This window comes from Ranitomeya imitator, chromosome 9, assembly GCF_032444005.1.
Source record: "Ranitomeya imitator isolate aRanImi1 chromosome 9, aRanImi1.pri, whole genome shotgun sequence".
NCBI lineage: Eukaryota > Metazoa > Chordata > Amphibia > Anura > Dendrobatidae > Ranitomeya > Ranitomeya imitator.
In genome coordinates, this window is record NC_091290.1 from 29,525,891 (window position 1) to 29,540,569 (window position 14,679).

Here is a 14,679-nt window from a genome sequence, read left to right on the forward strand (position 1 = left end):
TAACATCCTGCCCTTCACCGCCCCCCCTGTGTATAACATCCTGCCCCTCACCGCCCCCCCTGTGTATAACATCCTGCCCCTCACCGCCCCCCGTGTATAACATCCTGCCCTTCACCGCCCCCCCTGTGTATAACATCCTGCCCCTCACCGCCCCCCCTGTGTATAACATCCTGCCCCTCACCACCCCCGTGTATTACATCCTGCCCCACACTGCCCCCGTGTATAACATCCTGCCCCTCACCGCCCCCCTGTGTATAACATCCTGCCCCTCACCGCCCCCCGTGTATAACATCCTGCCCCTCACTGCCCCCGTGTATAACATCCTGCCCCTCACCGCCCCCGTGTATAACATCCTGCCCCTCACCGCCCCCCCTGTGTATAACATCCTGCCCCTCACCGCCCCCTGTGTATAACTTCTGGCCCCCAGCCATGCCCATCTGTCTTTACTAACGTGACAGATCGGCCGGTGGTGCAGAGCTCACTGATACCAGAGCGTGGAAGTTTCATGTATTTCTATGTAGCGGTCGCACTCAGATCGGGAGAGCCGCCGGCCAGTCCACACTGCGGTCCGACCTCGGTCCAATTTATATGTCCACTGTGCCCTAATGATTAGTCATTAATACCTGGTGGGGGTCAGACTCCCTCATAATCGGCTTGATACCAGGTCTCGTGACAACCAGAAAACGGTGTAGCGTGCGTTACACTGCTTAGCGGCTGATGGAAGGACAACAGCTCAGATCCCATGGAAGTCAATAGGAGCCGAGCTGCCGTTCCAGGAAACAGCCACAACACAGAAAAGGCGAAGTGTTGTCCCACCGTACACTGTGGGACCTGCCAACACTTTATGGTTAAAACTGCAGTTTATAAGGTTGTTCCCATCTTAAAGGGAGTGTGTCCGCACAGATGACTGTTCGTTGCTGGGCCAATCCTATAAATGCACCTTCCCACCTGCTTGTTTTCCATCTATCAATCAAAGAAGATGAGGAGATAGAGGGCAAACGAGCAGGTGGGAAGGTGGACTTGGCCCCGCCATGATGAACCGAGCGGCAGGACTTGGTTAGAACAGTCGTTCTGTGCTGGCCGAGTCATTTTACAAAGCATCTCTGGTCCTGACACGAGGAGGGAGCAGAAAATCTTCCTTATTGAACATTGATTAAAAACATGAAACGGAGGAATGTGACAAAGTGAGATGTGGAGGTTCCACGTTTCGAGCGTCCTGCCAGCGCTTCATCACGGCAATCAGCTGCACTTTAAAGGGTTAATCCCATCCTTCATAGACATACTGTAAAAACAAGCACATTTGTAATTTACTGCTTATTAAAATGTGCAGCCGTTCTTGAGATACTAACACTTGTTAACAGCTCGTTGCCTAGGGTACCGACCACTGCTGCTAGTCAGCATGCAGGCGCTGCAATGAAGTGGGCCATGATGAGGTGACAGTGATCGAGGCCGGCTTCACAGCGGTGCTCAGTCTCTGCAGGAAACAGCTTGTAAGCGCTCTAAGTGACAGTGCGCTCCAGGCTGGCTTCACAGCGGTGCTCGCAATCTCTGCACGAAACTGCTTGCAAGCGCTCTAAGTGACAGTGCGTTCCAGGCCGGCTTCACAGCGGTGCTCGCAATCTCTGCAGGAAACAGCTTGTAAGCGCTCTAAGTGACAGTGCGCTCCAGGCCGGCTTCACAACGGTGCTCGCAATCTCTGCAGGAAACAGCTTGTAAGCGCTCTAAGTGACAGTGCGCTCCAGGCCGGCTTCACAGCGGTGCTCAACAGGAAACAGCTTGTAAGCGCTCTAAGTGAGAGCGCGCTCCAGGCCAGCCTCACAGCGGTGCTCAACAGGAAACAGCTTGTAAGCGCTCTAAGCGACAGTGCGCTCCAGGCCGGCTTCACAGCGGTGCTCAACAGGAAACAGCTTGTAAGCGCTCTAAGTGACAGTGCGCTCCAGGCCGGCTTCGCAGCGGTGCTCAACAGGAAACAGCTTGTAAGCGCTCTAAGCGACAGCGCGCTTCAGGCCGGCTTTGCAGCGGTGCTCAACAGGAAACCGCTTGTAAGCGCTCTAAGCGACAGTGCGCTCCATGCCGGCTTCACAGCGGTGCTCGCGATCTCTGCAGGAAACAGCTTGTAAGTGCTCTGAGTGACAGTGCGCTCCAGGCCGGCTTCACAGCGGTGCTCAACAGGAAACAGCTTGTAAGCGCTCTGCATGTTCTGATGTCCAGCAGAGGTGGTCGGGCTCCAAGATAAGTTATAAACAAAATTAAAGTGCAAATATCTTGAGCGGCTGACAATCTTAACAAGCAGAAAATCGCATAAGTGCTGGTATTTACAGGAAAATATCATATGTGATAAACCCAGCAATCATTGAGGGTGGGCATCCAGAACCCATGCTACTGGTGGACCCCCGGCAGACACTGGCTCTCGCACACCCCTCAGGCTAACAGCAGTGTAAAGCATGGAGGACGGAAGCACGACCAGGCCACGTCTGGAGACCCAGGACCCCCAGAGCTGCTGCTCGTGTGTCGCCCCCTGGTGGTGCAGTGCACACTATTATTATTACAGCCCCGTATGAGAGGAAGGAGTCTATGGGTGCGGGCCCCGCGGCGCCTGACACTGGAGGGGCCGCCATCACCCCTTCATTCTTCACATAACTAGCACGACGGCCGAAAAGCGTCACGGCTCTAACATTGCACGCTCATTGGCCAGAGGAGCGATGACGTCAAGGAAGGAAGCCTCGCCCGTAAACATTGCCTCTCCTTCGCTGATTGGCGGGCCGTTGACCCAGTGACGTTTTTCGCGCCCCCGCCCTGTCACGTGCTCTTCTCCTCGCCCCGCGATTGGTCGTCGACTTTGTCTTTGCTGTGTGCTCTCTGCGCCATGTCCGAGCGCTCTGTGACAGCGGGGCCCTTGGGGGCCACAGTCATGGCGCCGCCGGGGGGCTCCACTCTCGGTGGTGATTTAACCGTTACCGGCCCCGCCCCGACTGCTGGAGGTCCGGTCCGCATGAACTTGTACGCCACCTGGGAGACAGACCGAGGCAGCGCGGCCTGCGTGCCCAGGTATGACGTCAGCACGTAATCCTGTGATGTCATTCACACCTGCGGTGACGGTGCGGCAGGGTGTGGGGGAGCAGGGGGCTGGGATAATGATGGGAATAGCAGGGCGCCACCTTCCTCCATCTTTGTCGCTGTCGTCAGTGTCAGGTGGAGATCTGGGAAAAAGCGGCGACCTCCTGACCCCAGAACTGTGGGCCGGTCTCCTAGGTGACCGTCGAGGCCTCCTGAAAAGCAGCGTTACCATAAAGCGCCTCCTATGAGGGGGTGTGGTCTATTACTTGGCCATGTGGGTGGTCCCGGTGTTAGAGGATCGTTCACCGCACTTTTTAATTTTACCCTGAGCCCCTCCTCCGATCACCGTTGCTCCACAGGTTCTGGGACAGTTTTTCTTTTTCTTCTGTGCCCCTCTGTTCCTAAGTTATGCCCCCTGGAAATAAAGCAACAATCGTAGAGCGCAGGACCTGTCTGTGGGCGTCGTCTTCTGCTTTGATGCTGGCCAATCGCAACAAGGCCACACCCACAGAGATGTTCTGTGGTCTACGCCCATCTTTATTAAAAAGGGGCATAACTTTGGAACGGAGGGGCACAGAAGAAAAAGAAAAACGGATCCAGAATGAGTGGAGCAGAAGCAATCCGAGAAAGTACGGAGTGTAAAGTACATATTTTTAGTGGAAGACCCCCTTTAAATATCCAAAGTCGTGTTATAAGGTGTGTTAGAGGGTCGGATGATGACTTGCGTGGAACCTATCTCCTATAGGGCAAACGGCCATGAATACCTTTAAAGGCCAAGCAATACTCCCTTAAAGGGGTTGACTGCTACACTGATATTGGTGACCGATACTTAGGACAGGTCATTAATATCAAATTGGTGGAGGTCTGACACTCTGGATCCCCACTGATCTGCTTTAGTGGGGGCTGGCTTTAATGGGTGCACAAAGCAGAACGTCACCGGTCCCAGGCACTGCAGATCCGCGCCACTCCAAGACAAGGAGCTAATCTGCAGTACCTGGCAGTGGCCACTAGACGGCGAGCAGAGCTACCCTACATACTGCTCCATGCACTGTTTACATCTGAGCTTGATACCAGTTCATTAGCGCCGGGTGTAGGACCCCCCACCGATCTGATATTGCTGACCGCTCATAATTATTGGTGCAGTGGAAAACCCCTTTAATGGCACATTCCGTATAACTTGTGCGATGGTCGCATTGCACTGCACAGACTGGCCGGCAGCTCTCCTGACCTGAGCTTGACAGCTGCATAGTCATGTTCAGGTCAGGTGAGCCGCCGGCCAGTCCGTGCAGTGCAATGCGACCATCGCACGAGGTATACGGCCGTCTGTCTGCCTCTATGACTCTTTATGGCATCTGATAAGTCCTCCCAGACCTTATTACTGTCCTATCACTCAGCCAACCAGTACCCTGATCTGCGCTGATGAGGGGCAAAAACCCCCAAACAGTTGTATGCAGATGAAGGTCTCCTATTTTTGGATGAGACCCTAGTTTTTGCCTAAATATCCAATGAAATTAATAGGGATAGTATTAAAAAATTATTTCATGTGGATTTTGGAGCTCATCCTAAAAACCCCCAAACCACTGTGTGAACTTGCCCTTAGGTCGAATTCCGACATTCATGTATCACGCTCCAAGGACGGATCACGCTGCACAGACTCGCCACGGATCTCCAGACCTGAACTTGACAGCCGGGTATAAGTCTATGAGGCAGCCAGGTTCAGATCAGGAGACCAGTGGCCAGCGCGTGCACCATCATACCTGGACGTCTGAACTCCCCCTTAAAGCCGGCCATGCTCCTGTGGGCGAAAGTGATTTTCCCGGCCCCCCATATACAATAATGTCAGTGAGCCACAGAGAGGAGGCCCTAGGTGGCTTCTTATCAGCCTCTTATTGATCAGATGCATATCTTCTGAACTCTGTTTTCGGCACTGTTTATTCCCCTTGGGAGTGAGGGAAAGAGCATCCAGGCCCGTTGCAGCCCATTGGGCATTTTTCTTGTCATTGTCAGCCTGTTCCCATGGTCTGCAGCGTCTCCGGACTTGTCTCCCATCGAGCACATCTGCGATGTCATTCGTCGGTGATTACACAGGAGCTGCCAGCAGCGGATCTTGATGATTTGTCCAATGTCATTCAGAGGCAGAACCTTCCTCAGACGACCATTAATGATCTCCCTGATGGTATCCGAGACTGAAAGTGCCGGGATTTCTGCACGTGGAGAATAAATCTAGATGTTTAGAAATGTTTCATCCATCCTGTGACTTTCATAATTCCATGACTTTTCCTTCTTGGTGTTGCAGCTTCATTGTTTAGAAGAGTAGATGTCCACACCCAATAGAGTCCATCATGTCAGCAGTGACATCATCAGTAAATATAAGGGGCCGGCTCCATTGCCGCTGTGCTCGATAGATGAATTTTATCTTCATGACCGAAATTGTTAGCACTGTTGAAAATTGTTCCAGAAAATGAAGTATTTCTTCCAGAAAAATATTGCAATTACACACGTTTTGTTATGTACATTTTTATTTCCTTTGTGTGTATTGCAGTAACACAAAATAAAAACAGGAAAAAAAAGGCAAATTGGACATAATATCACACAAAACCCCCATGATGGGCCAGACAAAATTGTTGGCACCTTTCCAAAATTGTGTGTAAACAACTTTGTTTCAAGTATGTGATGCTCGTTCGCTCTCACATGTGGCAAGTAACAGGTGTGGGCAATATGAAAATCACACCTGAAACCAGGTAAAGAAGGGAGAAGGTGAGTGAATCTGTGTGTGCCACTCTAAGCACGGAGAAGAGAACTGTCTGAGGACTTGAGAACCAAAATTGTTGATAAATATCAACAATCTCAAGGTTACAAGTCCATCTCCAGAGATCTTGATGTTCCTTTGTCCACGGTGCGCAACATAATCAAGAAGCTTACAACCCATAGCACTGTAGCTAATCTCCCTGGATGTGGACAGCAGAGAAAAATTGATGAAAAGTTGCAATGTAGGATAATCCAGATGGTGGATAAGTAGTCCCAATCAAAGTCCAACGAAACTTGAGCTGTCCTGCAGGCTCAGAGTGCATCAGCGTCAGCGCGAACTATCCGTCGACATTTGAATGAAATGAAACGCTATGGCAGAAGATCCAGGAGGACAACACTGCTGACACCGAGACCGAAAAAAGAGACTGCAGTTTGACAAAATGTACGTGAGTAAAGGTACTGTCACACTAGACGATATCGCTAGCGATCCGTGACGTTGCAGCGTCCTGGCTAGCGATATCGTCCAGTGTGACAGGCAGCAGCGATCAGGCCCCTGCTGGGAGATCGCTGGTCGGGGAAGAAAGTCCAGAACTTTATTTCGTCGCTGGACTCCCCGTAGACATCGCTGAATCGGCGTGTGTGACACCGATTCAGCGATGTCTTTGCTGGTAACCAGGGTAAACATCGGGTAACTAAGCGCAGGGCCGCGCTTAGTAACCCGATGTTTACCCTGGTTACCATCCTAAAAGTAAAAAAACAAACACTACATACTTACCTACAGCCGTCTGTCCTCCAGCGCTGTGCTCTGCTCTCCTCCTGCTCTGGCTGTGAGCGTCGGTCAGCCGGAAAGCAGAGCGGTGACGTCACCGCTCTGCTTTCTGGCTGACCGACGCTCACAGCCAGACCAGAGAAGCAGAGCGCCGAGGACAGACAGCGGAAGGTAAGTATGTAGTGTTTGTTTTTTTACTTTTTAGGATGGTAACCAGGGTAAACATCGGGTTACTAAGCGCGGCCCTGCGCTTAGTAACCCGATATTTACCCTGGTTACCGGGGACCTCGGGATCGTTGGTCGCTGGAGAGCGGTCTGTGTGACAGCTCTCCAGCGACCAAACAGCGACGCTGCAGCGATCCGGATCGTTGTCGGTATCGCTGCAGCGTCGCTATGTGTGACGGTACCTTAAGCCAAAATCCATCTGGGAAAGAATCTTGTGGACCGTTTATTCAGTGATGTCATCTACCTATCACCTTGCAATTTATACTTGGAGAGTGTGGTGGATATTTCTATAAGGATTTATTAGGTTAACACCTATGCCCCTGGCACCTCTCCCACTTTGTTTTGTTTGAGTGCAAACCAATTTTCTCTACTATATTGTGGACAGATAAGACCAAGATAGAGCTTTTTGGTAAAGCACATCATTGTACTGTTTACCGAAAATGAAATGAGGCCTCCAAAGAAAAGAACACAATACCTACAGTCAAATATGGTGGAGGTTCAAAGAAGTTTTCGAGTTGTTTTGCTGCCTCAGACACTGGATGCCATGATGAAATCTGAAGATTACCAGAGGATTTTGGGGCTCAGAGTCAGAAAGCTGGGTTTGCGTCCTAGGTCATGGATCACAAGCAGGACAATGACTCCAAACATATTTCAGGAAGCCCCCAGAAATGGATGGAAACCAAGCCCTGGAGAGTTCTGAAGAGGCAGCAATGAGTCCGGATCTAAATCCCATTGATCACCTGTGGAGAGATCTTAAAATTGATGTTGGGAGAAGGCGCCTTCAAATATGAATGACCTGGAGCAGTTTGCAAAAGAAGAGTTTTCCAAAATTCCAGTTGAGAAGAGTAAGAAGCTTGTTGATGGTTATAGGAAGCGATTGATTGCAGTTATTTATTCTAAAGGTTGTGCAACCAAATATTAAGTTGAGGATGGCAACAATTTTGCTGGCCAATTTTTGGGGTTTTGTGTGAAATTATGTCCAATTTGGCTTTTATCTCTGTTATTTTTGTGTTGTTCCGATACATACAAAGGAAATAAGCACGTCTATAACAAAATGTGTAACTGCAATAATTGTCTGGGAGAAATACTTTGTTTACTTTTGTCCATGACTGTATTTGGATCCTGATTATTTCTTTCTTTGGACTCGTTTATTTCCATCATTCTAGCACTTATGGGTTTCTGACTTTCCTGTCTGAGAGATGCTGTTACAGAGGGTGCGGGCTCTCAAAGGGGTTTTCAGTCTGAGTCAGTTACTCTCTGAGCCCCTATCCCAACTCTCCTTTATTCACAGTACAAGTGAGCGGCGTGACGCATGTAGGGCGTCTCCATACAATCAGTCACGTACCGATTAGATTCTCCTGCTCTTCTCTGAATAGAACATTGAGACAAGATGGATGAGACGTTGTCACGTGACCGCGGCAAATACAGGGGTGACGGTGTGCACGTCTCTCATTGTCAGTGCTCAGCAGCCTGTAGTTACATAGAGGGACCCCTTTAAGGCTATGCTCATTGCGTCCATTATGGAAGCCACAATACTATGTATGCTGCGGTGACCACCATTCCCCGCAGCATGAAACATAATGGCATCTGTGATGAATTGTCTGGACCTGCTCTTTTATGGAGTTCTGTTGCAATCTGTGTTGAGGTCTTCCCTTTTTTTTTAGGCTTTTGTTGCCCTCCACATTTCCTCCTCTGGTGCCCATCTCCGCCCCGCTGCTGTGCAGGGTTTTTCTTCATCAGCAATAGACTACTCCTATCATCCTCCACAGTTACGGTGCTCTTTGCCTAGAGGCATTTTGAAGCTCCTTAGCCCTGTTCTTTTATTTTCTTATTCTACCAAACCATTGATGCGCCCGCTCATTTCTCTCATTGGTTTGTTTTGCTCTTTACACTTCATATTACCTGCAAATATTAAAGTATCATACTTAAAGGGAATATCCAGGACCATTTAATTTTTTTTTTACTATGTGCCTAAGAACTAAATGGCCAGTTGTGTCTGACGCCGATCTTTGCGATCACAGACCATTCCTGCCGGAGAATCGGCAGCTTCCTCTGATGTAACGGGTCATGCTGTGATGGTCTTTGGTAAGGAAGGGGGGCCTCAAACTGTCCTGGAACTGGGACTCTAAGTATCCCTATTGCAGAGGTACTCTTGATGGTAGAGAGGCCCGAGTCTCCGACCTTACTATGCTTCTGGTACACCCACCCCATGAGGCATGGCACAGAAATGTAAGGTAAACAAGACACAAAGACATTACAGGGATAACATAAAGGAACAAACATACAAACACTCACCTAAGGTAGAGAGGTATATAGGTAAGGATAGGAATGCTCCAGCCAAATAGGAATAGGACCATGAGGAAAGCGTACACCCCAAAACAGCAACAATGTCCAGTAGCAACAACGATTTCCAATTCAGCACAGCGTCTCCAAGGAGTTAGGAAGCACAGCTTTCACTGGCAAGACAGAGAAGGTCTGGCCAGATTTTTTAGGGAGAGGTAATGACCAGATCAGAAGCAGCTGAAATGGAGCGGCAAGTTTCTCACCAGCATAGAAAGGGTCGTTAACCTCTTCAGCACCAAAGGAAACAAAATCCATTTAATATGGGACACAAACACACAGGCTAAATGGAAGATCTGCGATTCACAATACGTAGAGTTCTTCTAACCCCACATCTTCTTTGAGCACGTGACACACTCGTGGCATCACATTGATGGAACAGCAGCTTGTCTTCCTCTCTGTTCTGTGGATGGGGTGTGACTGCTGACGTCATGCTGATTGACAGCCGACTGCCTAACTGCGGAGAGGCAGCTGTCAATCAGCATGACGTCAGAAGTCGCACCCCATGGACAGAATAGATCAGAAGAAGAGCCGCTCTCATCATGGAGCAGCTGGATCGCCGGCAGGAGCGGTCGGTGAGTGCTCTGAGCTGGTGCCAGATAAACAGGAAGGTAGTTGCCTGTGTTAGTGACTACCTGTCTGTTACTTTTTAGGTCCATAGTAAAAATAAAATAGTCCTGTACAATCCCTTACACCCCCCTCCACCCCATACAGTAAAGTCAGCCGAACCTCACCGATCTAACGTAGGAAGCCTCTTCTCACTCCTTACAGATGATCTTGGAGGAGATAAGGATTGAACAGTTTGAAGTTAATCTTCAAAACTTTTTCTTCTGGGACGGAAGCCCCTCACCCCCGGAGGGATTCCGCCGTGGTTTCCTTCACTCTCACCATTAAAAACACATGAATAAAGCTAATAATATCTTGGTTTTAGGCCCTTGGGATCCTGTCTTGGACTCTACCAGCTTACGATGTACATGACATTCCTTACCATGTTGTGCTCTTGGGGAGGTCCCATCCCTCCCGGCAATGTTCCTCTACATTGCTCATCCAATGTTTCGTTTTTTGTTTGCTGACGATCACTGACTCAGGATGTGTCTTCTTCTCAGGCTCTTCTCTCTGACGCTGCGGAAGCTGGTCATGCTGAAGGATCTGGATAAAGATTTACCGTCCGTAGTTATAGCTGTGAAGTTGCAGGTAAAACAAGCTCCTCACCTATGATGTGCGCACGTTAAGCCCACAGTTGTCATCAAGTGATCGTGATGCCCTTGGCTATGTCCCCCGACCTCCCCATACACAGGAACACTTAGCTGGCCGAGCTCCTGTGTTCTCTCTGACTTACGAAAGTATCGGCCTTTGGAAATGGGACATACCAGAATCTTCTCATCTGTCAAGAGTCCCCAATACACTTTAGACTCTAGAGTGATCCCTTCAATTTTGAAGGCTTCTGCCAACATTGGTCTGGAGTGTGGGGGGCTGTAGACCGTAAAACAAGGGTAATTTAAGGGGTTTCTTGGCTTTGGGCAGTCCCCCTTTGGTAGTTAGACATCTGCGTGGTCTTTTTGAGGTAGGTGTGGAGAAAAAGTTGCAGAGTGAGGATGCCTTACAACGACATCAATTCTATAGCCTTCGAAATGGGACGATGCGCAGCCGTGCCATCAACTCAGAACTGGCAGAGGGACCCATGTCCACCCATCTACTGTTTGGAGAAGTCCGGCCAGAAGTGGTCTTCAAAGAAGAATTGCAGCCAAAAAGCTCAAACCTTCCACATGGCAACAAGGCCAAATTACTCAACTATTCGCAAATGTATATGAAATGGGTGCAGAAAAATGTCAGCAAGTGCCGAGTCGGAATGTGAAATATTCAGCTGTAACACAAGACAGTTTGTTCTCCTCCGGTCTGGAGAGCGGCACAATAATGAGAGTCAAAGAAGGTACAGGGACTGCATTTTAAAAATGGAGTTGGGGATTTGGTCAGGATTAATTATGTTCTCAATGCTGAGAAATACAGGCAGATACTTATCCATTATGTAACACCATCAGGGAGGCAACCGATTGGTGCAAAATTTATTCTGCAGCAGAACAAAGACCCCAAACATCCAGGAAATGTCATTAAGAGCGAGGAGTCCTGGGAGTGATGATCCGGCCCCCGCAGAGCCCTGATCTCACATCATCCAGTCTGTCTGGGATTATATGAAGAAACTGAAGGATTTGCATAAGTGACATCTACAGAAGATCTGTGGTCAGTTCTCCAAGATGTTTGGAGCAATCTTCTTCCTTCAAACACTGTGTGCAAATAAAAGTGACCTATGAGAACTGAAGAAGGAAAAGGGCGGCCACCAAATTGTGATCTTATCTACATTGATATAAATTAACTATTGATACTATTTTCACAGCATTATTTTCTTACTTTATAGCATCTTTTCCACACCTGCCTAAAGCTTTTGCACAGTATAGATGAATCTAGATATTCTGTCCCTACTTGTAAGTTGTTAACAGCAAGGCACAGGGTTGGACAAGGCACAGGGTTGGACAAGGCACAGGGTTGGACAAGGCACAGGGATGGACAAGGCACAGGGATGGACAAGGCACAGGGATGGACAAGGCACAGGGACGGACAAGGCACAGGGACGGACAAGGCACAGGGACGGACAAGGCACAGGGACGGACAAGGCACAGGGATGGACAAGGCACAGGGATGGACAAGGCACGGGGATGGACAAGGGACGGACAAGGCACGGGGACGGACGGGGCACAGGGACGGACAAGGCACAGGGACGGACAAGGCACAGGGGATGGACAAGGCACAGGGGATGGACAAGGCACAGGGGATGGACAAGGCACAGGGGATGGACAAGGCACGGGATGGAGAAGGCACAGGGATGGACAAGGCACAGGGTTGGACAAGGCACAGGGTTGGACAAGGCACAGGGGATGGACAAGGCACAGGGATGGACAAGGCACAGGGATGGACAAGGCACAGGGATGGACAAGGCACAGGGATGGACAAGGCACAGGGTTGGACAAGGCACAGGGTTGGACAAGGCACAGGGATGGACAAGGCACAGGGACGGACAAGGCACAGGGACGGACAAGGCACAGGGTTGGACAAGGCACAGGGGTGGACAAGGCACAGGGATGGACAAGGCACAGGGATGGACGGGGCTCAGGATCGTCGCCTTCACTTTCTGCAGTGGGGCTGAGCTGTCACCTCTGGATATTCGAGCGGACACCGCTGTAACTCAGATTTTTGCACATTTAACCCCTTAGATGCAACAATCAAAATTTTATATTAACCCCTACAATGACGCTGTCGGAAAATTAACCAACGTCTCTTTCCTGATGGAAAATAAAAAGTTCTGACTCAAAAGAATAATGTGGGGTTAAAAGAATTAAAACGGGTTAATATTGATATTGTTGTTTTTTTTTTCATCAGAATATGACCATTTTTTTTTCTTTTATGGTTTTAGGGATCAAAACGAATTCTTCGTTCAAATGAAATTTCTCTCCCTACCAGCGGGGTGTCAGAGACAGAACTACAGCTCACGTTCTCGCTGCAGGTGAGATTCAGAGTTTATTGCAGACTTAAAGAGTTTTTCCACTAGATCTGTGCTCGGTGCCGCTCCTCTTGTTCCTCCTGGAACCCTAGGAGCTTCTGAGCGTTACCAGTTGGGGTCCGACACTTTCACAGGATCACACGGTGTAGAGGCACAGCCGTTTAACAATGGAATGATGGGACCCGGTTATCGGCGTATTCATAAACATTCGGGAAGTTGGGGTTGTGTTTATGTGCTGGTGATGCACGTTTAAAGGGGTTGTCCAGTGACCACTTACTGATCGGTGGGGGGCCGACTACTGATAAGTGTCTGGTTGGATGGAGCACTGCTCAATTCATTTTCTATTGGGCTACTGGAAGAGGCTGAGAACGCTCTACATCCCCCTAAATGATTTGGCGGCATGCTCTATTCTAAAGTTCTCCGATCAGTCGCGGCGGTCGGACCCCACCAATCAACAAGTCCTGTGGATAGGGGATGACTTGTTTTCATAGGATAATCCCTTTAAGGTGTATTTAGATGGTCCCAGAATTGGTGAACGAGCTTCTATAAGAATCTTTCTACCCAGGTTGTTGACCCTGGGGATCGTTTGATGAACGAGGAAAAAGCTTCTCAGTCAGGAGATTGGATTATTTATGTCGGTGACATAAAAATCATGGAATCGTCCATATTCTTGCGTGAATAGGGCCGTAGACTAGCACCGATTGGTTGAAGTCATTGAGATGGGCCGAGATTGGCCCCCAGAATGCATTTTTGCCAGGATGTGCACGCTACCTGTATCCATACAGCTAGGCTAGCCTGATGGGGGGCTGCGAGGACTGTCCGGTCAGTATGGTGTGAATTGTAATAGTCTATGTGTTCCCATAAAAGTTATATAGTTGGGAAAACTCAGTGCTGTACCCATCAGACGGGTCTTCCAAGCCCCCCCCATCAGGTCCGTGTCTATCGATAACTACGTCCCCTGTTGGCTTTCTTTTTAGTATCCGCACTTTTTAAAGAGGAATGCAAACCGCTTACAGATCATGCTGCAGCGACGAAAGCGATACAAGAACCGTACCATCCTGGGATATAAAAGCCTGGCTGTGGGGGTCATCAATATGGCGGAGGTAAGAGCCATAGGGGTCTCGTGGTAGCAAAAAAGAGTTTCCTGGTCTGCGAAGGGTAAGATTTGGGATACTGTTGTTGTGTATGCATCTTCCCAACATTTAGGTCCATTAAGTCTTGTAAGTTACCAAAACAGTGGAAATTTTGGGACAAATCTGGTTATTAGCTTAAATAAACTTTTATTTCAATATATAAGTCTAGTATATTTTCAGTAAAATCTGAATTCCGTAACTAAAAACATTTGGAGGTTTCTCCCTTGTGTTCTGCCGGAGCCTCCTGCTGAAGCTTCTCTACTGTATATACATCAGCCATAACATGAAAACGGTCAGCCTAATATGGTGACGGAGCCCCTCGTGCCGCCACAGAGACTCCAGTCCTTCACAGCATGGAATCCACCAATCCTCTGAAGATGTGCTGCGGCTACTGGCACCAAGGCGACAGCAGCAGATCCTTGTCCTGCAGTCTGCAAGGTGCGACCTCAGTATATCAGACTTGTTTTTCCAGCACATCCAGTAGGAAGTCTGTGGAAAGAAGCAACAGAGAATGAAAAGTGCCTTATGACAATTGTTCTTGGGACCTTTGGTAATTACTAACCAATGTATACTGGGAACTCCCCACAAGACCTGCCGCGCACTAGGAACCCCCCCACAAGACCTGCCGCGCACTAGGAACCCCCCCACAAAACCTGCCGCACACTGGGAACTCCCCACAAGACCTGCCGCGCACTGGGAACTCCCCACAAAACCTGCTGCGCACTGGGAACTCCCCACAAGACCTGCATCAAACTGGGAACTCCCCACAAAACTTGCAGCGCACTGGAAACTCCCCACAAGACCTACCACGCACTGGGAACTCCCCACAAGACCTGCCGCGCACTGGGAACTCC

The 14,679-nt window shown here is 49.3% G+C and overlaps 1 protein-coding gene across 2 annotated transcripts in view; it reads left to right on the forward strand.

The window, feature by feature from the left end:
• The first annotated feature begins 2,823 nt into the window (after positions 1-2,823).
• Positions 2,824-14,679, forward strand: part of PACS1 (phosphofurin acidic cluster sorting protein 1) — a 106,119-nt gene continuing 94,263 nt past the window's right edge. Inside the window, exons 1-4 of one of the 2 annotated variants that reach the window (XM_069740244.1) lie at positions 2,824-3,048; positions 10,246-10,333; positions 12,606-12,695; positions 13,670-13,795. In XM_069740244.1, the coding sequence (XP_069596345.1) occupies positions 2,867-3,048; positions 10,246-10,333; positions 12,606-12,695; positions 13,670-13,795 (486 nt within the window). In that variant the 5' untranslated portion in view covers positions 2,824-2,866. The remainder of the gene's footprint in view (positions 3,049-10,245; positions 10,334-12,605; positions 12,696-13,669; positions 13,796-14,679) is intronic. The other variant, XM_069740245.1, reaches the window with a different exon arrangement.